At 35.2% G+C, this 27,692-nt stretch overlaps 1 protein-coding gene across 1 annotated transcript; it reads right to left on the reverse strand.

The window, feature by feature from the left end:
• Positions 1 to 3,218: 3,218 nt before the first annotated feature.
• Positions 3,219 to 27,058, reverse strand: LOC104897269 (L-tryptophan--pyruvate aminotransferase 1). The gene is made up of 5 exons (XM_010684116.4): positions 26,907 to 27,058; positions 25,888 to 26,206; positions 22,997 to 23,280; positions 20,505 to 20,842; positions 3,219 to 3,412 (listed from the first exon to the last, which is right to left on the reverse strand). The coding sequence occupies exons 1-5, from the start codon at positions 27,056 to 27,058 to the stop codon at positions 3,219 to 3,221; spliced, it is 1,287 nt and encodes a 428-aa protein (XP_010682418.3).
• Between the last annotated feature and the right edge of the window lie 634 nt (positions 27,059 to 27,692).

The following is a 27,692-nucleotide window of genomic DNA, read 5'->3' on the forward strand; positions in this document are numbered from 1 at the left end:
CGCAGTCTTGGTAGGAGGGTAATATTCTTTCAGAAATAACGCTCTATTCAGTTATTGTGACATCATTCAACCTTTTTTTGAGCTTTTTCTTTCAAAGAGAACTTAAATACCATTGCCTTCAACTGATTGATGTTTAACAGTACGGCAGAGTTGTTGAAACCGGTGTAAATGATTTGCAAGGTCTTCAGATGGATGCCCTCCAAACTGGTTTTGTTGCATCATATGAATGAGGGCAGGCTTGATCTCGAAGTTAGCCGCTTGTATATCAGGCATAGTAGGGCCTGTGAGAACATTGTCAGGGGAAGGTACCCCATAAGATTTCAATGATTTAGGAGGCATGATCGATTTTGATGGCTATTCCGTGGATTTTTCCTGACTAGCTGGCTGCTTCTTCTTCTTTTGTTTCTTCTTGAGTTGCCAAGGGTTTCTCAAGATAAGGATCAGTTGAAACTGGAGTACCTGTTCTTTTAGACATGGACATAAAAGAAACAAAGAAAAATTTGCAGTGAGATTGCCTCAATTGGAACATAAAGTTCTAATGAGACAGTAGGAATAGTTCAAATAATTAATCAAAAATCTAAGAACTAGCTGTCTTCCCGACAATGGCGCGAAAAACTTGATGGGTTTTAAAATAGTACTGCAAGTGCATGGTTTTTGTTGTTAGCGGATAGTTAGCAAATACTAGTCGATCCGTAGGGAGAGAAATTCTACAGATTAATACTCAATTACTTAACTATTCAGAGAGAAATGTTGTTGAATGATTAATAACTGAACTAAAGTAAACTAGATCACAAGAGATGAAAATTTATCAAATAATTAAAGGTCAAGAGCGTTCGATCGGTCCACCATGCTTATACCAATCAGGAGGGTTCAGAAAACTAATATTACTTAGGTAAAGGGTCGAGCAATTAGAGTAGGCTTTAATCTTATGATTGGGTAATAACACTCTCAAGGAAACATTTGTAGTATGGTCACATCACATAATTAGATTCACAAGTGTGTTCTAGGCCTCTAAAAGAAATATTTCGGTCAATACAAACGATTTTTAGCCAGAAACGATTCATGAAATTGTATACTAACATAAATAGTAAATTAAAATGAATCACACTAGAATTGCTCTAACCACAACCTCAATATTGAAGAAATCAAGAACAACAAATCATGGTATAAACATGGCTTCCCTCACTAATCCCTAGATGTGAGTCGACTCACTCATGGTAAAAGAAGTACAAACAATAATAATTATTGAAATATTCATACTTTGAAGCAATTGAAAACAATAAGAGACAAATACTTGAAAGTAAATAAGAGCTATGAAAGAGACAATTACCAATTGAAAGAAAAAATAACTTCAATAATCTCCAATGTGCAAATAATTAGGGCTAGAGAGAGAAAACTATTGCTTAAGAAAACTAATGAGAGTAAATGAATTTTAGAAAAAAAGACTTTCCCAAATATTTCACAAAGCTATTTCTATTAACTCCTAAAAAGAACGAAAAAAAGGAAATAAAAAGGTATGGATTCAGCTTTCGGGTGAACCACCTGATTAGGCATCTTAGGACTTCAAGTGATGGTTTTTAGGCATTTGACGCCAAGTTTTCAAATCTTTTCACACCTGAAGGCTTTCGAAAGCAGATTCGGGCCACGGGAACTCATACATATGCCTTCTAACTCTCTCCAATCTATTGTGGCATCAAGAATAGCAGAAAACAGGGAAATAATTCCCTAAAACCTGAATACTATCATAAAACATAAACCACAACTAGATGGAAGATGTTAGTAAAGTATCTCCTAAGAGCACCATTAGCATGCATTTCATCAGAGAAGCGGGGAGATAAACAGATATAAAACTATAACATCACCTGATTGAGCTCCGTGGAAGTTCTTCATATCTTGTTATGTCTTGGAGAAATCGGACTACAAGCTTCCTCTTTTCCTTGTTGAGCTTGTGTCCAAGAGTATGATGTTACCTCTAGTACTAGTGGATTTAAAACATATACTACTGCAACAAATAGTACTTAAACATATTCTATAGTTCCTAACCTATGAGGCCATGGAAGCAGGCAATGAAGCAATGACAACTTCTAGTTTATTGGAACAGTGGGATAAGAGATAGATGGAAAAATAGAGAAAACGGGGTTGTGTTTTAAACTTACTTCCTTTTTATGCTTAATTTTGAAGTTCAGACATAATAAAAGTTGCTGTAAAGGTGTATGTTTTTTTATTATATTAATATTTTTCCTTGTTGGACTTCTAATATTTGGGAGGGGAAGCTAAATTTCCCCCATAGAATTTCAAAAAACACTTCTACACTAATCTTGTGGCATGGGGCTATTGACAACTATCACAACACCTTCTCCCTCTTCCTTTTTCTGGTTTACTAGCCCACACTTCTCTTTTCCTTTGTATATAGGATTAATGTATAGGAAGATCTATCAAAAACAGAGGGAAAAAAAGTTGAAATTAATACGAAATTAATATAACCCTTAAATGCTATGCATGCCCTTAAAAAAATATACATGTCCATTTTACCCAAACAAAAATTAATAAAGAGTATAGACTCATTTTTTTAAGCAAAAAAAAAAAATAATGATCACATTAGGTTGATTAACTAGTGTCTGGACACCTTGAAAAAAAAGAAGACAATTAGGACTAAGAGTTCTAGAATGAATGTAGAAGTTGCAAACTAAGAAAAATATGAAAAGTACTAAAGTAGGAACATACTAAATTTGATTCTAAATTGGGAGGTACCTTTTTCAAGAATTTACCTCGCAATTGAGATAGCTGGTAAATGGTGATAAGACCTTGTAGAAAGTATTAGTATATTAAAGTAGAGATTGGTTTGGTATTTCATTATTGCAGTCCATTTCATTAGACTCTAATATGGGTACCAACAAAAATTTCGTAGGTCGAAGTACCAAAGTAAATTATCAAATCACTATAGAGTTTGGAACAACAATAGTCACTTTATCAAAGTGACTCTTATTTGGAACCAACTTACATTTTAACTTTGTTATCTCTGCTAGCTTATAAATTTTCAAAAATATCCTTGTTGGAGCCCAACAAACAATGAGATGCCAACAGTTTCTCGTGAAAATATGAAGATATTATCTACTGTCTAATAATGTGTTGTTAAATCAATAACCTTGAATCAAACCACTCTTTGAGCCGAAAATTTAGAATTGCTTATTACATCTACATAAGGAGAAAAGTAGATATTATTCCATTATACTAAGTGATGAGAGCCTTTCTAAAAAGAGGTTGAAGTTGTGATCATCTCCCATCATGCTTAGTCTCATATATCTTCCAGGGATATTATTACCAAATCGTGACCCATTTCTAGCTTGTATCTTTAGATTCCTCATAAATTGTTCTGCGTCTTCACCCGTTTGACACTCCAACCATGCAAAGGCTACCATCAATCAAGATTTAAATTAGCAAAATTAGAACTTTAAATGAATAATTTTCAAATTTGAAAAAATCAACTAAGGAATTCATTAATCTGGAAAAAACACTCCCAAGTATAGAAAAACTAAATTCACCCAATGTACATATACCTGTGAGGTTGCAAATATCATAGGTGACTAGGCGAGTCATAACTCAAAAATCGCAGTCCAATCATCCAGGCCCACCCTAACCCACCATAATTAACTCATTCTTTTTTGTTTAATTTTTGAGTATTCACATGGACTACAATGTAATTAAAAGAGAGATTAATTGACTAAATTCATAAATTCTTAATTTTAAGAGTTATAGATGATAATGATGTAAATACCCTACACGTGAAATTGCTACAATATTATTCCATTTTCGGTATTCAACCATTAATTTAAACATTTTAGTTAGGCTAGTGCTCGTACATGGTATTGAAGTTAGCGTGATATTAAAAAATGCACCATAACTCTATCTCATGTTTAGCTATATAAACTTTAGCTTTTGTCAAAAAGAAAAATTAAAAAGTATAACTAATTTTTTTTCTAATCATATATAAAGTAGTATACATAGTGATTCCAATAATTCATACTCAATCTCTTTCTTTAATTGTTACAATTATACTTTTTAAACATCCTAATGCAAAAATCAAAGGATTAATATATCTAATTTTGTATTTGTTACAATTATAAAAAGTATATTAATAAAATACATATTAAGACGAATCTAACAGACATAACTTTGTTTTATTCACGTATAAAGATGATCAAAGTAAATTTGCGAACAGTATGAAATGACAAAGTGTAACAAATAATAAAAAATAGAGATAGTAGTAGGAATGGCTAGTTGGGCAAGGATAACATGTGGACTTAAGCATTAAAGAGCAAAATTCAACACTCCCTTACATTATTATCTTTTTATCTACTACTTTTAAAATTTATTTTTAGTTTTTGTTTTCATTTTCCTAACTTTTTGTTCAACTTTTTTTGGTTAAAAAATTCAATCTCGCAGTTTATATATATAATTAGGTGTATGACATTCAAACCTATATGAAAATAAAAAACTAATACCTAAATCTTAACTAGTTGATCTATTTAGATGATATGTGTGATTTCAAGTAATTAGTTTCTGATTATTGGTTATTATTGCTGATAGGAGTTATGGGAATTTTTTTTGGGGTGACCCACGAAGAATTGGGCCTTGTTTGTTTTATTCTAGTATTGGCTATAGACACCTAACATTTATTTAGAAGCAGGTTTATGCTTGATCTTTTTGAAGCAAGGGATACTTGCTTGCTTATCCGTGTAAGAGAGAAATATATCAAAAGAAAACTCACTACAAACAAAAGAGAGTGAAAACCAAAATTGAGTCTTTGATTCTTTTCATGGTATTAATGCGATGGTGAAAGATAATGAAACAAAAACTTTCAAAGGCTCAACCTTAATCATTTTCTAAAAACATCAAATGGTTGGTATAAGTGGTGAAGTTTCCACTATCATACAAGATGCAAAACCCTACAAAGACCCTCTCTTCATTGCTACTAACGAGGATGCCTCTAGACCTCTAAGAAGCATCATATTTGATGGTGCAAATTACGTGAACTAGAGTAAGAGTATCAAGATAACAATATAAGCTAAAAAAAAGCTTCGTTTTCTCTAAGGAAAACACTCAAAACATGTAACGGTTGAAGAAGAAATACGAAAATAGGAAAGGTGTGACCACATGGTGCGAGCTTGGCTTCTTGTAATTTTGAAGTTTGAGATTGCAACAATTTTGGTTGATAAGCATTCAAACAACCTCCTATGGGAAGAGATAATACAAACATATGCACAAACAAATGCACCTTAATTATTTTCATCTCGAGAAAAGATTGTTTAACAAGTGCAAGCTACTTCTTGACAATAGTAGATGACTATAGTATGGTCACTTGGACAAACTTGTTGTCCAATAATGAACAAGTGAAGTGAGTTCTAATAAATTTCTTTTGGCATATAGAAAATTATTTCGTCACAAGAGTTAAAATATTGAGAAGTGATAATGGAACATAAATTAAGGTACATATGTTTTTGCAGAGAAAGGGAACACTCTCTAAAAGAGTACGTAAGGGTCGTAGAGTAGAATGCAAGGGTGGAAAGAAAACATAGGTTCTTGCTGATATGACAAGAGCTTTGAAACTTCATGCAAGTTTACAATCCTGTTTGTGGGAAGAATGTATATATCTTGGCAGCAAGTCTAGCAACTTATTTGACAAACTTACAAGCTACAACCCTGTTAGAATGGGACACACCTTATATTATAAAAGACTTATGGAAAAGGAAGCAAAGTATGACCATTTAAGGGTGATAGGTAGCTTGTGTTATATAACTCCACATAGAAACCTGAGGACAAGTTTGCTCCAATAGGATCTTATGTTTTTATAATGTGGAATCCTTATTGTCAATAGGGATACAAAGTAATGGAATGCAAACTAGGAAGACATTTATGAGTAGAGATGTGGTGTTCAAAGACAAATCCTTCCTTTTCTTCTAAGAAAGATATCAACAACTCTTGCTTTAAGATGGACATAAGAAACTCGATGTCTATTTATGAGGGTGAAATGCCTTCTGATAAAATACATTTTAAATTTGTTAGATGAACAGGTTGCATGTGAACTTAAGCTAAGAGAAGTTGAGAAACAAACTGATCATGTTGATGAGATGGGAAAGTGTCATGTCAATCATAATGAAGCAGAAGAAACAAGTCTTAGAAGGTGAGAGAGATGGAATCCCAAGTAGATTCAAATATATACTATGTGTATGACATTCTAGGGAAGTGAAATAAAGAAGAGAACTCTTTTGCTGGTTGTGTTGCTAGATAAGATCTCATACAGTTAGGGCAATATAGTGACGAGTATTTGGCTCCTCTAAAGATTGTCTAAAGGTTGTAGAACCAATGCACTTTGGAGAATCAGCTTAAGATGAAGGATGGATGTTAGCGATGCAGTTACAACCCAATGCATTAGAAACCAATGAAACATGGGAAATTAATTCCTTAAGTCCATGAAACAAAACTATTGACAGCAAGCAGGTGCACAAGATAAACTTTCAAATAAATGCAATGATTGAAAGGCTCAAGGCTAGACTTGTAGCCAAAAGTGCTAAGCAAGAAGCCGGGAAACATTATAAACATACACTTTCCCTTGGGGGTAAGTTTACTTCAGTTAGAATATTAATTGCTCTAGATGTGGGTCAAGGATGGAAACTGAATCATCAAGATATAAACAAGGTTGTTATCTAGAATTTATCATTGACATTATGAGAAGCACATGGAAAGAACAATGCAAGCCTATTAAATATCCATTTCCAAAGGGTGTGAAATTGTCTATTGATGAAGAAGAATTATCGGATGATTACCTTATCTAAATCTCACAAGACCTGACATCTCTAACTCAGTCCAGCAACTTAGTGGATTCATGTAAGCTACCATGAGACCTCATCTACAAACAACCATTCATGTCATTAAGTATCTAGATGGAACTATCAACATTGGTTTGTTTCATGTAGCTGATTCCACTCTCAAGTTCAGTGGCTTTTGTGACCTAGATTGGAGAAATTGTGCTTTCAGCTGCAAGGTCATTGACTGGATATTGTGTATTTCTTATCTTATTGAAAACAGAGAAACAAAGATTGATTGTAAGTCTTCAACTGAGGCAGAATATAGGTGTATGTCTCGTGTATTGAAGGAATGCTTGTAGACTTAGGATTTCAAATACCTCAACATTTTAATATGTTTTGTGATAACATCTGCCACATATTTGGCTCACATAATCACATTTTCCATGAGAGGACAAGCACTTGAAGATTGATTGCCATTATGTCAAAGGACACCTCACTAATGGCTTCCTTAATGTGTTGTATATAAATAATTTTCGCAATAGAAAATTTAATGACCCAAAGTTTAATTGAGCAATAGCACAGTTTACTTCTCCAACTTTTTTTAAAGGGAAACGTTAGATCGGGATATTATTGCAAATCATACTCCACTAAAGAAATTATACTCTAGGGAATTTGAACCATACAAACTAGGTATTTTCTTGTATCCCATCTTTCCACCAAATGGACTACAATATTCCTAGTCCTTTTAAGACGAGAAAAGATAAGATTACTAAAATTCTTAGACAAGTTTCTAATATCATCATAAAGCAAAAAAAAAAAAAAAAAAACAGGAGAAAAACCTTCAGCATACACTGACAACTGAGTGAATCACTATGAGTGTAATAACCCACATGATTGCTTTAAAGGGATTTAGAAGACTACTCACTACAAAAAGATGCATCTTTCTTTTAGAAAGCTCATTTCCTTAGTTACTCTACAGTTAAGCGTGGTTGGCTGGGAGTAGACCATGGATGGGTGACCTCATGGGAAGTTTCTCGGGGTGTGCATGATTAAGGACAAAAAATGCCAGAAGAACTTGTGTTGGTTATTTAGGACAGTTGTGGTCCCTGGATGCGCATTAGTGACGATAAACTCGATTCCTGAAGACTCGGGGTGTTACAAATAGTTTCATAGCAATCCTACAATCTTGTGCTGATCGTGTGGATAATTAATCTAAGGTTAGTCACGTTGGGGGGGGGGGGAATCCAACATTATGTCATCGGCTCGTGTCGAGTGTGTGATTAGTTTCCACGCTAGGGTGACCCACAGGCCGTGTGCCAAATATGTGGAGTCCTCAGGCGCAATGAGGGTATTGTTGTTCTCAGGTGGGGGTGTATGTAATACCCCTTATAATTGCTTTAAAGGGATTTAGTAGGGTACTCACTCCAACAAGATGCATCTTTCTTTTAAAGAGCTCATTTCCTTAGTTATTCCAAAGTAAAGCGTGCTTGGCTGGGAGTAATCCGGAATGAGTGACCTCCTGGAAATTTTTTCAGGGTGCAAGTGATGTTAGCATCACTCTCAAGCCATGCACACCTCGTCATAACTTGATATTCACGCCACTTGTGTTGGTCATTGAGGACAGTTGTGACCCTAGATGCGCATTGCTGACGATAGCCTCGACTGCGGAAGAGTCGGGGTGTTACAGTGAGTGCATCACTCTTAAGCCACGCACACCTTGTCATAACCTGATATTCGTGCCACTTGAAGCCCAAACCTAATTGCATCCCCCTCCGCCATGGTCAAGTCCCCACTCCCTTTAATCCTCTTTGTTGCCATCTTATAACCAAGTCATTAGCATCCTTCAACGCAACACCCAAACTCACATACATGCTTTCCAATATATGAGCATCTACATTAATCTTAATCACTCCCACCTCAGGCCTTTCCCAACTAGTAGCCGACGTTCCTAGCCCAGCACTAGGTGTGAAAGGAGAATAAACATGCTTCAGGTATGTTTTATTGTCCTCCACCAGATGAAGGAAGCTTGTGGCTACAACTTGTGCACTTAAAGTTTCTTGAGCATAGACGAACTTATTGCAAAATCACATTACCTAGGCTATTGTCGCAATTTCATGCACCTCCCATATTCCCCTCATAGTCACCCACCATAACAACAATGAAGAAAATGGTCCAGTAGGTGCTGCCCTTACCACATTCCTGGGCGTGCTATTCCTCCGAACTCCACTTGTAGCAGTACATTCAAACAACACATGGTTGATTGATTCCCACCTCCACATCGCGGCACAAACAAAGTTTATCATGAGTTATATGTGGTGTAACTAGCACTTCTTTCATAACCATATTTTACTTACACGCTTGCCACACAAAGTGAGAAGTTTCGAGGGACCTCCTAGATTTAAAAATATACGCCAAAGATCACTCAAATTGTTCAAAATCATTTGACTACCAAGCAAGTCAAACTAATGACCTAACTTAAAATGGTGAATTCCATCCTTTATTGAGCTCCAATACCTCATACCATTTGAAGCAAACATCGATAAAGGTTTATTTGAACAATGGATTTACAATCTTCCTTCGTAAAGCAATTTTTCACTAGTTGTGCATTTCATTCTCTGCCATTGCTTTGAATGCAATCTACTACTATAGCCAAACCTTCTTTTCCTTCAACAGATAGTGGCTTGGGGGCTTTCGTGTTCCCTTCAACCCATGCTTCTTCCGACACCTTAATGATTACTCCATCATCCACTCTCCATTTAAGGCCTTTTAAAAGCAGATATTTTTCTCCCCACAAGCTCCTCCAATAGTAGCTTGGATCAAACCCTCTCCGCACTTCTAACACAGCATCATGTTTAAATTAGCGGGCCTTTAGAATATTATGTAGCAAAATAGATTGCTTCACATGGAGACTCTATAATTGTTTTACAAGCAATGCTTGGTTGAAAATATGTAGGTTCCTAAAATCCATTCCCCTTATTGCCTTAGGTTTACACAAAGCATCCCAAGAACACCAATGCATCTTCCTATTCGTCCCATTAGAGCCCCACCAAAAACGAGCCAACATTCCATAAACATCATCAATAATGCCATCCGGAATCTTGAACAAACTCATCATATATGTCGGGATAGCCTGCACAACATCTTTTATAAGAACCTCTTTCCCTAGCCTCGATAATAATTTCTCCTTCCCCCCTTGTATGTTCTTCCAAATTCTAACCCATAATGGAGTTCTAATGTTTCCTTTGACTTGCCTTCTGATGGAAATAGGTGGTATTCTTATCGCCGTCTCTCATCTCTTTGGCTTGAGCTCTTGTAAACCAGTATGACTCTTGTAATACCCCTCATGAGTGCTTTAAAGCGATTTAGAAGGCTACTCATTCCAACAAGATACATCTTTCTTTTAGGGAGCTCATTTTCTTAGTTACTCCATAGTTAAGCGTGCTTGGCTAGGAGTAGTCCATGGATGGGTGACATCCTGGGAAGTTTCTTGTGGGTGTGCATGAGTAAGCACAAAATGCGTCGGAAGAACTTGTGTTGGTTATTGAGGACAATTGTTGGCCTTGGATGCGCATTGGCGACAATATACTCGACTTTGTATGGGTCGAGTGTTACAACTCTTCTTGTTTGTGAAGTTCATCTAATCTATGTGGAAGATCAGTGCACATCTTCAACATTAGCATCCGGATCCTGAGTTTGGGTTACTCTCAATTTCTCCTTCGTGTCTTTTATTTTTGTCTTAATGTTTCTAAAACTACAGGCTACCTTGGTATGTGGCATAGATAAACAATTTTGATTTGCTTAGTTCCTAATCGATTGATTTTCGAAAATTTCTCTAAGTCTTGTTCATGCTAATTATTTTTATTAATTTTCTGCTTAAATTACTAAAAATAATTAGCCTGAACAAGACTTAGAGAAATTAATTTGCTTAGCTCCTTGTTTCCTGCTTAAATTAATTTTCTTTCTTACCATTATTTCATTCAAGTTATTTTTGTTTTATTCTGTTTTTTTCCAATTATTTGTCACCATCAAAAAGAGGGAATATTGTTGTCTTCACTATTTTGATGATGACAAATAATCATTGTCTTGTATAGTTTAATTTGAAAAAATATAACACATAAAAAAAACCTTCATATCTTTTATATTTTTCTATATATTTTATCTTGTGGAGAAAAGGTTAATAAGTATATAATGTTATTAAGATATTATATTTTAAGAATATGTTTTTGCACTCAAAATTATTTACAATGGTATGGTTAATTAATCTAGTAACTAAGGATCTTTGGATAAAAAGATTTCGTGTTATTAGATAGAAGTTGTTGCTTGTTTTGTGAAATTTAGGTTGATTGCATCATGCCTAAGAAGAAGGAAAGTGGGGCATGATGTTAGGCAACCACTCGCTGGGTATCTACACTAACGGGTAGTGAACAAACGGCTACATCAGTTGCAATAAACGTGGAAGATACGCAACAAGATCATGGGTCATGAAGCCTAAAAACAAGCTTTAAGAAAACGTGGAGTACCACTTGAAGAACCAGAAAGTTGCAATAGTCTATATAAGGATAGAGTACTACTCGAAGGATTATTAAGAGTTTCAAGCATTCACAAGCTCACATTTTACCTTTAAATTTTGATGTTCTATTACTCTTCTTCATAAGCAATTATTGTGTATTACTTGTTAGTGTTCGGTGATTGAAAATCAAAGAGAATTTGGCTAATCAAGAGAGAAGGAGAAAAAGAGAAAGAGAAGCCTTTTGGAGAATTCAAGAGAAGGTCATTCATTTAGGGAAAAATGAGTGACATGGAACTGGTTTCTAGAGGAACTAAGTGATGTCCATTCATAGGTTGTATCGAGTCAATTAGCCAATTATTATTAAAAGAAGTCAAGAATCAAAATTCCTAGTGGTCAATATTTTTCTTACCATTGGGCCTAGGAAGTTTTCCTTGTAAGTTAAACCTTTATGTCTCTTCTCTTGTTTTTAATATTTCTTTTGTTTGTTTTAAAAGTTCCATTTTTTCCGCAAAACAGTTCGAAAGTCCCCGCAACTACAATTCACCCTCCTCTCTCTTGTAGTTAGTAGTGTGTTCATACAAGTCTAACAGTTGGTATTAGAGCCTAGTACCTCAAGAATCAGCTAACATTGAGGAGATAGTACATGGAAATATGAATACCATGGGAGAAAAGCTAGATGAAGGTTACTCAAACCAACACTCACCAATGTTCAATAGAAAACACTATCTGTACTTGAAGACTCGAATGGAAATCTTCATAAAAGGTGAGAATCACCAAGTATGGCGAGTCACTGAACTATATGACTTTGAAGTTACAAAAAAGAATGAAAATGATGAAATGGTTCCTAAACCACTTGAAGACTATGACAAAACGACTTCGATGGAGATGAACAGAATGGCCAAGAAACTTCCCTATTATGGTCTTGGTACCCATGATCATAATAGAGTCATGGGATGCAAGACTACCAACAAATATGAGAACTTCTCCATGTAACTCATGAAGGAACTATCGAGGTCAAGAGATCCAAGATTGATATACTAATGCATAGATAAGAGCTATTTCAAATGAATCTAAAAGAACCTATTCAGGATATGCTTACTAGCTTCTCAAACATAATCAATGAACTTGAATCCCTGGGTAAAGTCAGTTCTCCAGAAGAACAAGTTTGAAAGGTACTAAGAAGTCTCCCACAAGACGAAAAATGGATGGCCAAGGTTACTACATTGCTGGAAACAAAGGACTTCACGACAGTCAACATCGAACAATTTGTTAGGTTCTTGATGACTAACGAGTTACACCTAGGAACTCATGATGTTGAAACCATCAGACCCAAAGCTCTAGTCCTTAAATAAGAGGAACAAGAAGAATCAAAGACTGATGATGAAGAAGCATGCATGATTGTAAGAAGGTTCAAGAATTTCTTCAACAAGAATTAAAAAGAAAAGAATGTAAGAAAACCAACTTAGCTGAGCTGTCACAAATGTGGAGGCCTTGATCATTTCATCCAAGAATGCCCTCTATGGGAGAACGAGAAAACAAAAGGTAAATTCTAGGAGAAGGACAAGGAATAACAAAAATCATTCTCAAAGACCGACATGAAAAGGGCCACGGTAGCAGCATGAGGAGAGTCGGACTTAAATGACGAGTAGGAGAAAACTGAAGAAGACACTACCCTTTTCAGTCTCATTGCAAAGCTTGATGAAAAGCAGGAACCATCAAATCCTAAGGTGTGTCTAAGTACTATTGAAGAGGAACTTACAGAACTAAATAAAAGCCAACTTCTAACACTGCTTTTAGAAACTTTAGATGACTATAAGGAAGTTTGATTAAGAAGAGAGCAAGTAGAAAACACATTGACAGGCACTAAAGAACATTCTACTTGGCTAAGCTCTTTGAAGCCTGATATTGAAATATGATTTTTTGAACTTTTTGACAAAAATAGAGCTATTCAAGAAGACTTTGAAAAAGTGAAAAACGATAATTACCTCTTGAATATGGAACTGGCAAAATTGAAATTGTTTGTTCCTGAAGGAACAGTTGCTTCACCAAGTACTTGGATGGATTTTGAAAAATTAGAACTCGTTTATGAACTGGAATCCTCGAGGAACAAACTTCCAGATCTGGTGAGTTGGATCGAAAAATATCATAACACAGGAAAGGATGGTCTTTGTTTTAACCATAAAGAGGAGAACAATAAGAAAATGTATGTAGATATGCCAATTAATAAATATGTTATTATTGTGGGAATAGTGGTCACCTGGTGACATATTATTCCACCACATAACACTTATCTTGTTAAAAAGTTTTGAAAAATCAAGAGTGTCTTAAGTCCAACAAAGGAACCCAAGCGGGACTGGGTCTTACCACTAACTAGTTGTTATGGATGCATACTGAAGTGAGAGGGAACAACTTGTGGTTCCTCGACAGTGGTTGTTCTAAGCACATGACAGGAGACAAATCAAAATTTCGATCTCTCACTTGAATTTTATGAGGGAGGAATTGTGACCTTTGGCGATAACTTACATGTAACATAGTAGCAAATGGGTAAGATTGGAAAATCTTAGTCATATTCCATTGACAATGTATGTTTAGTCGATGGTTCAAACCATAGTTTACTTTTTATCTCTCAATTCTGTGACAAGGGTAATGTTGTAAAGTTTACCAAAGAATATGGTGTAGTTAGAAATTATTGGACAGGTACAAAAATTCTAAAAGGAACAAGGAAGGGGAATACTGATGTTGTAGACCTCAACCTACTTCCTAGGAACAATGTGACATGCTTGAGTGTGATAGAAAATGAACCATTGCTATGGCTCCTAAGAATTATTCCAAGCTTCTTGATAGGCTTGCATGACCACATCAGTTGTGTCATATCAATGGTTCCTCTTTTATCGCACTCAAGCATATGAGATTGTTCCTATAAACTAGGTTGAGTTCTACGACGTTAGTATTCCCCTTCCTTGTTTCTTCTATAACTTTGGTGCATGTACAATCATTATGAAATACACAAGATTCTTTAGTAAACTTTATAACATAACCCTTGTCAAAGAATTGAGAGATACTAAGTAAACTATGTTTCAAACCACTGACTAAAAATACATTGTCAATGGAATGTGACTGAGATTTTCAAATCTTACCTACTACTACTATGTTACTTGTAAGTTGCTCCAAAGGTCAGAGTTCCTCCATTGTAAACTGAAAGTGATACAAATTTTGATTTGTCTCTTGTCATGTGCTTGGAATAACCACTGCGAGGAACCACAAGTTGTACCCTCTCACTTTAGTCTGTATCCCTAACAACTAGTTAGTGGTAGAATTCAGTCCTGATTAGGTTCCTTTGTTGGACTTGAGTCACTCTTGATTTTCCAAACCTTTTTAACAGGATAAGTGCTCCTTTCGATTCGTTCTTTTGTGGTGGAAAAATTTCTTACTATGTGAACCTTGTTTCCATAATAATATCATATTTTGTTACTTGGCAGATCTATATACTTTTTATTTTTATTCTTCTTTTGTTGGTTGAAACCAAGACCATCCTTTCCTGTGTTATGATATTTTTCGATCCAACTCACCGGATTTGGAAGTTTGTTCCTTGAGGATTTCGGTTCCTTTCTTAGTACTAGGTTTTCTTTTAAAGCAATTTCATAAACGAGTTTTAATTTTTCAAAATCCATCCAAGTACTTGGGGAAGGAATTGTTCCTTCAGGAACAAACAACTTCAATTCTGCCAGTTCCGTATTCAAGAGGTAATTCTCATTTTTCACTTTTTGAAAGGCTTCTTGAACAGCTCTATTTTTGTCAAAAAGTTTAAATAATCATATTTCAATATAAGGCTTCAAAGAGCATAGCCAAGTAGAATGTTCTTTAGTGACGTTGAATGTTTTTTCTACTTGTTGTTTTTTAAGCAATCTTCCTTATAGTCATCTAAAGTTTCTAAAAGTAGTTTTAGGAGTTGGCTTTTATTTAGTTTTGTAAGTTCCTCTATAATAGTACTTAGACACACCTTAGGGTTTGATGGTTCCTCCTTTTTTTCATCAAACTTTGTCATGAAACAGAGATGGGCAGTGTCTTCTTCGGTTTTCTCTTGCTCCTCGTCTGATTCTTCCCATGCTGCTACCATGGCCCTTTTCATGTATGTCTTTAAGAAAGATTTATGTTTTCCCTTATCCTTCACCTTGAATTTACCTTTTGTTTTCATGTTCTCCGATAGAGGGAATTCTTTGATGAAATGATCAAGGCCTCCACTGTTGTTATAGCTCAACTTAATTGGTTTTCGTACATTCTTTCCTTTACAATTCTTGCTGAAGAATTTCTTGAACCTTCTCAAAATTATGCCTGCTTCTTCATTATCAGTATCTGATTCTTTTGGTTCCTCTGATTTGAGGGCTTAAGCTTTGGGTCTGATGGTTTCATCATCATGAGTTCCTACGTTTAACTCATTAGTAATCACGGACGCAACAAGTTGTTCAATGTTGAGCATTATGAAGTCTTTTGTTTCTAGTAGAGTCGTCACATTGGCCATCTATTTTCCGTCTTCTGGAAGACTTCTCAGTACCTTTTATTACTTGGTTTTCTGGAGAAATGACTTTGCCTTGAGATTCAAGTTCATTGATTATGTTTGAGAAGCGAGTAAGCATATCCTGAACATGTTCTTTTGGCTTCATTTGAAACAGCTCGTATGTATGCATTAGCATATCAATCTTGGATCTCTTGACCTCACTAGTTCCTTCATGAATTACATGGAGAAGTTCCCACGTTTATTTGGCTGTCTTGCATCGCATGACTCAACTATGCTCATGGGGACCAACACCGCAATGGAGAAGTTTCTTGGCCATGTTGTTCGTCTCCTTATTTTGAAACTCATTTTTGTCATAGTCTTGAAGTGGTTTGAGAACGTTTCTACTCTTTTCATTCTTTTTCATAACTTCAAAGTCACCTAGTTCAATGACTCGCCATACTTGGTAATTCTAAGTTTTTATGAAGATATCCATACGATTTTTCCAGTATGGATAGTGTTTGCCATTGAACATTGGTGGGCGTTGGGTTGAGTATCCTTCAACTAGATTTTCTCCTGTGGTATTCATATTTCCAAGTACTATTTTCTCAGTGTTAGCTGATTCTGAAGATACCGGGCACTGATACAAATTGTTAGTCTTTTATGAACATACTACCAACTACAAGAAGGGGGCGAATTGTAGTTGTCAGGAATTTTAAACTATTTTTCGGAATAAATGGAACTTTTAAAACAAATAAAAGAAATATTCAAATCAAGAGAAGAGACACAAAGGTTTAACTTACAAGGAGAACTTCCTATGCCCAATAAGAAGAAAAACCTTGACCACTAGGGATTTTAACACTTGGCTTCTCTTATTAATAATAGGTCAAATAAATCGGTACAACCTATTAATGGACCTTACTTAGTTCTTCTAGGAACCAGTTCCATGTCACTCACTTCTCCCTGAAAGAGCAAGCTTCTCTTGACTTCTCTAGAAGTCTTTTCTTTCTCTTTTTCTCTTTCTCTCTTGATTACATAAATTCTCTTTGATTTCCACTCACAGAACACTCAAAAGTGTCACACAATGATTGCTTATGAAAGAACATAAAACTTTCGAAGTAAAATGTGTGGTTGTGAATGCTTAAAAGTCTTAATAATTCTTCAAGCAGTACTTTCTCCTTATATAGACTACTGCAACTTTCTGGTTCTTCAAGTGGTACTCCATGTTTTCTTCAAGCTTGTTTATAGGCTTCATGATTCATGATCTTGTTGCACATCTTCCACATTTATTGCAACTGATGTAACTGTTTTCGCACTAGCCGTTAGTGTGGAGATCCAGCGAGTGGTTGCATGACATCACGCCCCACTTTCCTTCTTCGTAGGCATGATGCAATCAACCTATTTTTCACAAAACAAGCAACTTTTATCTGATAACAAAGAATCTTGTTCTCTAAAGATCCTTAGTTACTAGATTAATTAATCACTCATTGTATATAATTTCAAGTGCAAAAATCTATTCTTAAAACATAATATCTTGATAATATTAAATAGGCCTTAACCTTTTCTCCATAAGAAAAATATATAGAAGAATATAAAAGATATAAAAGTTACCTTTAATTTTTTTATTTCTCAAATAAAACTATATAGACATTGAATATTAATCTTCATTGAAGTAGTGAATACAACATGTCCATTGTTTTAAATTGTTTGCACAACTTTCAATTCACACATCCATAGTTTCACAAGCACTAGCCGCCCATGATTGCGCACTACATCTCCACATTATGGCTTCGACAACCATAATGCTTTAAAGCGAAAATTTTCTTATTTTTTTGTCTGATCTAACATGAGCATTCCATGTTAAGAGTAAAATGGGAGCATGGCCCGACATATATAATATATATATATATATATATATATGGCAAAATGTCTAGCCATGTAATTAGGGAATAAGTAAAACCAATTAACATTCATTAAAAATATACTAAGACGTTCTTGCACAAGTGTAGTTGGGCTATTTCCCCTCTTCCACGTGAATTGCACCCATTAAAACCTAAATCACATAACTCACAATCATCTAAGGCTCCTTTGAGAGCATCCATATCCTCACTCCTAGGAACTTCCCCCTCCTTTCATTGACACAAAATCTCATTGAAATCTTCGATATTATACAAGGCGCCGTACTCATTGATTTTATTCTACCCATAATTTTCGAAGTTCTATGTTTATTTTCTCTCTCAAGCCATCCATAAATACCTACCGCACGCCGACTCAACTCATTATTATTATTATTATAATAAATGTCGCTATAAAATAATGAGTTGAAAAAGAGCTTCGTACCACATTTATGTTCCGCCACCAAAATCCAATTCCACCTGACCTCCCATTACTAGACAAACACACACCATTTCCAAAACCACAAATATTCTGAATTCTCTCGAGCTTACCTGCATCAATTGGAGTTTCCATTAAAAATACAATATTTGGCCTCTCTCCAGCACCTAGAAGAGCATTAACTGTCCGAGGGTTGTCAAGCCCTTGATAGTTCCAACTAATCGTGTTCCGTCAAACTTATTCATGCTAAACTCTATTTTCTTTCCTTAGAACTCCATTTCTCTCATCATTACATCATCACCATCTATTTCACTCTCGACACTCATACATTTCGTTTTGCCCACACATAGGCCACTCTCATCTTTTCCCTCTTGAGTTGACTTTGTTTGGTTCGCTCTCTTCCCTATATTTTTCGGTTTTTTCATCTCCATGTTCCGTGACCTAATATGAAAGGTCCTTGGGTACTACTTCTCTGCACACCCCACTCTCTTTATATATTTCACTTGGAACCTCAACACTTCCCCCCCAAAAGCACCAGCTCCCTCATGCACTTTGGTGGTACCTCTTCAATAGCCCTCACGCACTTTGTAGCACCCTACCCTCGTACTTTTTTTTTATTAACACTTATCCCCTCTTTTTCACTCTTTCTTGATTCATCTTACCTCCCCCTCATACAATTTCGTTTCTCACTTACCTTCGAGTGTATAGAGACAGTCACCTTGTTACCTTGCTTAACATCAACACAGGGTGTTTCGAGTAACATCGGTCTTGTTTTCGTGTTAACCATATTGGGCCGCACCTGAACAAGCAACTCCTTTGGCCCTTCAGTTATAGTTTCTTTTGCGCGTGGAGAGATTTGTAGATTTCTAGCACAACTTTTGAAAGCTTTTACCTCCTCCATTTTGATTCGGCCTCGACGGGGAAAAGCTATGAGACACGAACCCCATTGCTTCTCTTCGTCACTCACATCCTCCGATATGCTTTGACAGTCTCTTTTTAATATGGCCTAGTCTCCCACACGCATAACAAAAATTCGTGAGCCTTTCATATATAACATCAATCATCACTATATTACCATCCTTGCTATGAATATGTTGGATACGGTGCAACAGTTTTGTCACATCCAAAAGAATCTTCAATCGAGCATATTGGTACTACATGATTCCGTCAAACTCCACATCAAGTATTGTACCTAGTCCTCCCACTATCAATCTTATTCGACGGCGTGTCCTACTATCCATGGGCAAGTTGTATAATCGCGCACCCAAAACAGGCAATGTGTCAAGGATATATTAGATGGCTGGGCACTGCCATCAATTTCATTGAGAAGCAGAAGATTTTGATCGAATGTCCAAAGCCTCCCTGCCAACAACTTGTTTTTGTCTATCAAATTTGTGAATTCAACCACAAAAATGTCATTTTTCAATAGATCGAAATAGTGCTCCGTTCAAAATCGACCACAATTGATTCATGGTTTTCTTCATTGCTTCAAAATTATATGGCCTTATTGTCAAGACTTTGCCCACAACAGACAGGCTAAGTCCCAAATGATCCTTATCATCATCACGTCTTCTATAGAAACCACATCGCTCTCATCCTCCGTGATTCTCAAACTTGCACACTTAATCGCAATATCATCAACCATGAGGCTGACAACGATCCCAAGAGGGATTTAAGACTTGAAAAACAAGACTTTTTGCCGAATTTCCAACACTGTAACTCAAATCCTCGTTTCGCCTAGGGAGGAGACTCTTTTTCGTATTGCTTTCTATTTTATTACTTGTCCAACTTGACGAGGGTGTATTGAGATGATAGGTGTGATTAATTTCTAGTAATTAGTTCCTAGTTATTGGTTATTGTGGCTTATAGAAATTCTATAAAAAAATTGGTTGATCCAATAAGGATTGGGCCTTGTTTGTTTTATTCTAGCTTTCGCTCTCTGAAGAGTTGACCTAGCATTTATGAAGAAGCTACGTTTATGTTTGATCTTTTGTATATAAAGCAGGGGATACTTGCTTAGTCGTGTAAGAGAGATATATCTCAAAACAATACTTCAATATAAAGAAAACAAAACCTTGAAAAAAAATTCAGTGCAAACCAAAATTGTGTCTTTGATTCTTTTAATAATCAAATCTAGCTCGCACCTAAAAAAAAAATCCACTTAATACTATTGAGAGTTTCGGTAGAAATGTAATAGTAATAATATGGAAATTATCAAATGAGACGTTCTTACAATAAAACTTGCTTACTATTTATTTTTAGGGTCACTTTTTTGTTTATTCTATTTTGTAAGTAGTCCCAGTAACTTAAATATTAGGCAAGATAGTTGTTTTATATACCAGCTAGTGATGAAATTAGTTACCTGGGGTGGGATAAGTAAGCTTTCCTGAGAAGCTACATATTCCTGGAGAAAATTCAGGGAGTCTAATAACTCCAATGCGTTGAACAACAGTTCTGAGCTGCTCCCAACGTCGCGCCAAAATGCGTTGGCCAAATTCAAAGAGTCCTTCGACTTCAAATAATTTAGGCACCTTTAGAGGTTTCTCTACCATATAATGTGCAGCATGCTTATATTTATCAGCAATAAAATGGAGGATCTTTGTTGCTCGAAGCTGTCCTTCTTGGCAACTTCCAATGCTCATCCCTAGTATTTGCTGCTTCATCTTTTTGGCAATCTCTTGGTCCTTCACAATTGCCCACCTATTGATGCAAAAAATCCAAACTCTTAAATGTTGTCACAAACCTTTTGGGACTAAGGGAATACTAAGTTAAATATAACTAATTGAAATTCAAGATACAATTAGTGGATTTTTTGCTTGTTATAAAAACATACTTTTGTTTTCATATAATGTTATAGTTTTTAGGATTTTGACAAAAATTAGACAAAAATGAAATGAGTTACAACCCAAAGGAATAAAAAATTACGGTGATCTTTTTTTTTTTTAATTTTGAGAAAACAAACATGAATTTCTTTTTCCATATACTACATCTATTTGTTATATGTTATTTCATTTTGACTTTTATGTTTGCAAATTTACAACTATTTTAATGTATTTATTTGTAAAATTATATGTTAAGACAAATCAAATAAAATGTACATAAGAATATGTGTTTATTGTATTTTAGTTAGAAGATGTAGTACGAATGAGTCATTTAAATAGTGTCAACAGTCAAAGTAGAATAACTGACAACATACAAAGCAACTATAACATTTCGATTTTCGAGTAACAAGTTTCCTTTTTCAGGAATATTACATTTTAAAGCTATAAATACCGGAGGCTAAGTTAAATATTCTAATACCGCAGACTCTTAGGTCCAATTGTATTGCTTCGTATCTCACACAGGAGAGATAAAGGTTCAAATCTTGGGAGAAGCAAATTTAATGTTAGTGTGGGGGGGAGAGGGGGGCTTGTTGGACCTGTGGATGAGTGAACATGTGCAAAGGCAGCCCATAGGATATTCTTCTTACCATGAGTTCTCAAAAGGGATTCCCAAAAAAAGTTAAATATGCTAATGATAATAAGTACGTATTAATTCTATTTGTAGTTTAGCTAAATTAGAATATCCTCATGTTTAAGTTTACTATATAACTGAGCCCTAAAAAGAATTTTTGCCATTGATTTGAAGAATTTTCAAACGTTAATAACCCTATTCATCATAAACTAATAAAAAACCGACTCAAAGATGATATTCGATTTTCTTTAATATTTCTTTCGTCTTCTGAAATTTTACCCAATTACTGTAGACGCAATATTTTCGGCAATAACAAAAAGAGTAGTATATTTTTTAGGTTCACTTATATTAAACAAATTTCTATTATATATGACAACACATGGGAGATATCATAAAATAGAAAAGGATAAAAAGGGGGAAAAAAAAGTGGAGAATAAATAACAGCTTCAATTAAACGAAAAAAGGGGCAAAAAGTACCACAATCAGATAAAACAACAGTTTTTTGAAAAAACAAAATGAAAAACAATTGTTATGCATTCTAGTAGGAATATCTAAGGAAAAAGAACATTAGATCCACTTGCACTAAATAAATACAAGTAGTACCAATTGGGGTTGGCGTGAGTGGTTAAGGGTCTCTAGTTCCTTAATCAAGTTCTCAAGTTCGAGCTTTTGGTATGGAAGAATCCCAACTGAGAAAGATGATGCCCTTTGAGGTACCCGTGCAAATTCGCGCAGGATATTAGTCCACTCGCCAAAGACGGTGCGTGGAAAACTCCTCATAGTAGGACCAAAAAAACAAAATACAAGTAGCAAATGAAAGTGGATCATAGGTCAATTAACTAATAATATTTCTTTTGCCTATATAATTTATGAATAAATTAGAGTGAATAGAACTTTAACTAATGGTCCTTTCAAAAAAAAAAAAAAAAAGAACTTTAACTAATGGATTGAAATGGAATGTAAGTAGAACTTCAATAAAAATAGAGGGAGTATCTATTATACATACTCCCTGCGCTTGTTTTAAATTGTTACATTTTGTTATGTACAAGAGTTTAGGCAATGTCAGTCTCAACTTTTTTGGAACGTAATTTTTAACCTATTTAATGTAAAATAATGGGAAAAAGTGAATGCATAGTAATTATTGGTGGAAAAAGAGAAATAGCAAATATGATAGTAATGCTTTTAAGTGAGACAAATACCCCAAGTAAAGAAACTCTAAACAATATAGCAAATAAAAAGAAACAACCATTTAAAGAAAATGTATTAATTAAAACAATGGAGGGAGATATGTCATATGTGATGATATGTCATTTGATTAATGAAATTCTTTTATTTCTTTCAAAAAAAAAAATGAAATTCTTTTATTTACTTTAATTTCGGAAAAAAAAAAAAGAAACGTACCCTACTCGTGACCCAGCGTGGCCAGTAGCCTTAGACAATGTAAACAACATAACATCATAATCAGCTGGCGAAATGATGGGCGTGTAGTGTGGCCAGTAGTAAGCAAGGTCATACAAAACCATCCCTCCTTCCCTCTTAACCACCGGTTTTCGACATACGCCATCGGGGTTATTTGGAGATGTCACCACTTCTATGTATGGACCAGATTGCTCTTCGAACCTGTTAGCATCTCCTTTCCATTTATATATCTCTGATCTCTCTTGCTCTACTGCTTCTTTGTAAGCCTACAAAACACAAAGTTTAACATATGTCAATGTCATAAGTTAGCAAATTAAACATTTTGGTTGTGCCTTTGTTATCAATCTTTATAAATCATAAGCAAACTTAATCATCTGTTCCCCTCCCAAAAAAAAACCTAAGCATATGGTGTACCACTTGTAAGCAACTCATTTTTATTTCTGTTTAGCACTATATTTTATTCAAGAACATAATTGAACCAATAAAAATGATTTGCATGAAAAGATAAAGCTAAAAGTAGGTTCGAAGATTTTAGTTTATTACGGTTAAGCATCTAAGTTGTTTATATGGAAGATTCTGAGGCTACTTATAATAGCCATGCATATTACAACTCCAAAATTTTAGTCTATGTATTCTAAATTTGTAGATTTTAAGTGGAGCAGTGGGGAAGATTTAGAAACAGTAGGATAAAACAGTAGATTTTAAAGGTTTGTTCAGCAGATAATGACTTGTATTACAACTCCAAAATTTTCCATTATGGTAAATGGATCTCCTGTGGGTTTTTTTGGGGCTCAACGTGGGTTGAGACAAGGAGACCCAATGTCCCCCTTGCTGTTTGCTTTAGGAATGGATTATCTGGATAGAATCTTGAAGTTTGTAGGGGATCAAGAAGGGTTTCAATTCCATGTGAAATGCAAAGAAATGAAAATTTCCCACCTATGTTTTGCTGATGACTTGTTACTCTTCTGCAAGGGAGAATTTAAGTCAATCTACACACTTCTGCAAGGGTTTGAGATGTTCTCTCATGCATCTGGATTGGAGGTCAATAGAAATAAGTCTGAAATTACTATGCAGGGATGCAGCAGAATGAAATACAAAGGGTAACTGATATCAGTGGGTTTCAGAAGGGGAAGTTGCCTTTCAAATACCTAGGGGTGCCCATTTCAACCACAAAACTGAAAGCTAAAGATTGTCAGGCCATGATTGAAAAGATGACAAGTAGAATGAGACAATGGAGTACAAGGCACTTGTCTTTTGCAGCTAGAAGTCAGCTCATTAACAGTGTGTTAATGAGTATGCATGTTTATTGGGGCCAACTCTTTATCCTGCCTAAGAGTATCTTAAAAGAGATCAATAACATCTGCAGAAACTTCCTATGGACTGGAGAGCATAACTATGCAAAGGCTGGAGCAGTGAAGTGGGACACACTTTGTCATACTAAAGCTACAGGGGGTCTGGGGTTCAAGGATACCTACTTGTGGAACCTGATTGCAGTTGGGAAGCTAGCTTGGGCTGTGGCTCAAAAAAAAAGACAACTTGTGGGTGAAGTGGGTTAGTGAGGTGTATGTCAAGGATCAACCTTGGAACACTTATGAAGCTCCAAATACAGCAAGCTGGGCATGGAAGTACATCACTAATGCAAAAAAGGAGTTGTGTGCTAGATTACAAGGAGATCAATGGATGAGAGACTCAAGCTTCAGCATAAGCAAATACTACCAGCAAATTCGAAGCAATGGAGAGAAGCTTCAATGGTGTAGGAGTGTCTGGAACAGATACTCTCAGCCTAAGCACAGATTTATTCAGTGGCTAGCTATGCAGGATAGGCTAAAAACCAAAGCTAGACTCAAAGTGATGCAGATAAGCATTGATAATACTTGTGTTGTCTGTGGCAGCATGAAAGAAAGTGTGGAACATTTAATGTTTGACTGTCATTTCAGTAAACATTATATGAATAAGCTGATGAATTGGCTGGAAGTACCATGGAGAGGGAGAAACATGAACCTCCTGTGCAGATGGGTGACAACAAGATATAAAAGCACCAGAGTTCAGAGACAGGTAATCTTAGCTACAATTGCTGCTGCCATCCATAGTATATAAAAAAATAGAAATCAAGCCTACTGGGATCATACTGTCAATATGATAGATCAAGTTGTACAGCAAGTAAAATATAGTGTGAAGCATAGATGCTTACAAGTTCTTGGCAACAAAGTGAATGATAGAGATAGACAATGGGTGGAAAACTTGTAAATACTAGGAGTGTCCATTAGGATGATGATTGCTTAGGCAATCTTTTTGTAATGGTTTTGTGGAGCTTTAATATTACTTAACTTCCAAAAAAAAAAAAAGATTTTAATCCAGCTCAAATGCATTTAGGGGTTGTTTGGTTCAATATATGAAACGGAAATGAATGGATACAAATAGAGGAGGAGAAATGGAGAATGGTAATAAAAATGATTACCTTTATTGAGTATTTGGTTCAAGCCAAGTAATTGATTTTGTTACTTGAGGGGGAGGGGATGGTAACAAATTGGGGGAATCCATTACCATCAAGTAATGATAAGGGATTGATATGGAGTTGAACCAAACAAGACGAAAGAAAATCGATAATTGATTCCGTTTCTTAAAATTCAAAAATAATGAACCAAACGACTCCTTAAACTATCCTCAGTTCAATGTATTAAGATGAAAAATGCGAGTAATATATACTACTCATTGCTAATGTCAAAACAAACAAAAATATACTCATTTATTAATTAGAAACCTAACCCTTGATCTTTATATCTCAAAACTCCATCCAACCTTTTGGAATAAGGATTATGAACTAAATTGTATCATAAAATGGTAAATTGATCAATAATGTGTACAAAAATTACCGAGTAAAATGGCTCCACACAAACAACAGGTACGTGCTTGCTACTAGTAGTCTCCTTCATAGTTGAAGCCAAGGCACGAAGTGCAGCGATGAATAGCTGTGATGATCCTGTTCCTCCGATGATATACCGGCCATCGGTCACCGCATTTCCAACAACACGGTGAATTCTTCGGACCGCATCGTTGAACTCCGGCATCTGGAAGAAAAAATCGGGCTCATTAGGGTTCGCAAGGTAGCTTATCAAATCCGATGCTTTAATTGTAACAGAGCATTCGTTGTCTAGTTGCTTCCAATATGGGTAGAACATTTTCGGGTCACCACTGCAACATTTACAATATTTAAATTATAAGTGAACGTGTTGCATACTGTGGAGGACCAAACCAACTGACACCCCAGATAAAATAAAATCTCCAGCAACATTTAGGCCATTGAAAAAAAATGTAGTCAATGCATTCAGAATATATGCTCTAAAACTTATATTCTTGATCGGCTACTAGTTACATATTGATTACATTACCTTTGTTTCTTCTAATTGTAACAAATGATTTGTTTTTTGTGCAGATACTAAAGGAAACAAAAGACAGAGTAAATTTGATCCAATTGTCCATGTTTTTTGCATGCTGAGTATAGGTGAAGTGAGGATAAAATAGTCAAATTGTCCGAAACCCAATGTTGCATCTAAAAGAACTCCTTAAAATGGAAATGATCGAAACTAAAACAACAAACGAAGTATTAAGAATTATGGACTGAAATTAGAATGTGAGTATTAAATGTTGTCAGATTGTTATTTTTTCTCTTTTGGTGAAAAAGAAATTTACTAATTCAACTAGACTATAGTTTTAATACATAAATATTTCTCAAACTCAAAATTTTATGCAAGACACCTACAAAAATTTATCACGCACAACCAAAAAGCTTTGAGTGATTATATATATCTAGTTCAATTGTATATAATAAAATGCCTATAAAAATGATATGTTTCATCACCAAACAAATGAAATGACAATATCACCAACTTACTGGTCTAGGTTGATTACATCTCCGTTGGTCGAGTTTGAGTTCAAGTTCGAGATGTGATCATTAGTTCTATTCGTACCATTGTTATCGCCGTTAGAGGACACAATTTTGATCTTTGCTTCATGTAAATTTTGTAGTTCCGGCTGTGACACCATTGTTGATCTCCTTCCGTCTTCTCTTTCTCTGATCTCTACATATGCCTTGAGTAGGAAGAGTCGATATCGGATCTTCCTTGTGTACCACTCTATAAATCCGTCAGTTTGTTAAGAAATAGGACTCTTTCTTTTCTGTTTTTCTGTTCTTTTCTTTTCTTTTCTTTTTTCGGATGTATATATGTAGATAACTATTGATAGTTTATTCCATTTCTTCTAAAAACTTATAATTGATAGAGTAGAAATGTTAATATTATGGTTCGCTAGAGTTTCCTAATTCTTGAAGGATTCGTAATCTCTTATACTATAAATATTACTAGCTTTTTTTTTTAATGCACGCGTAGCGTGACATTTTGGGAATAACTATTACTCAGTAGTAAAACAAACCAAAAAACGAAAGTTCGTATCTAAGTTCACCTCCATTCTGTGAATAAGTTCACCGACATTAGTCTCTCTTTATGAGATTTTCTCAAACCCTGTTATGGGATTTTTAGTTTCTGTTTTGGAAATCTCCTTCTCGCCTACGGGAGTTGTGAGTATGATTCTTTTGTTTTTAGGTATGAGAAATTATTCTCATTGGTTGAAGTTCGAGACTCAACATGAAGGTATTGGAATCTCGGATGCGGTCAACCTGACT

Source organism: Beta vulgaris, chromosome 6 (genome assembly GCF_026745355.1).
Source record: "Beta vulgaris subsp. vulgaris cultivar EL10 chromosome 6, EL10.2, whole genome shotgun sequence".
Classification (NCBI taxonomy): domain Eukaryota; kingdom Viridiplantae; phylum Streptophyta; class Magnoliopsida; order Caryophyllales; family Amaranthaceae; genus Beta; species Beta vulgaris.

What these genes read in the sequence shown, in the direction of transcription:
- LOC104897269 (XM_010684116.4), bottom strand. Translation starts at nt 27,058, where the DNA reads ATGGTGTCACAGCCGGAACTACAAAATTTACATGAAGCAAAGATCAAA. An exon ending in GATGTAATCAACCTAGACCA is followed by an intron (nt 26,207 to 26,906) that starts GTAAGTTGGTGA and finishes TAAATGTTGCAG; the next exon opens with TGGTGACCCGAAAATGTTCT. An exon ending in GCTTACTTATCCCACCCCAG is followed by an intron (nt 3,413 to 20,504) that starts GTAACTAATTTC and finishes GATTGATGGTAG; the next exon opens with CCTTTGCATGGTTGGAGTGT.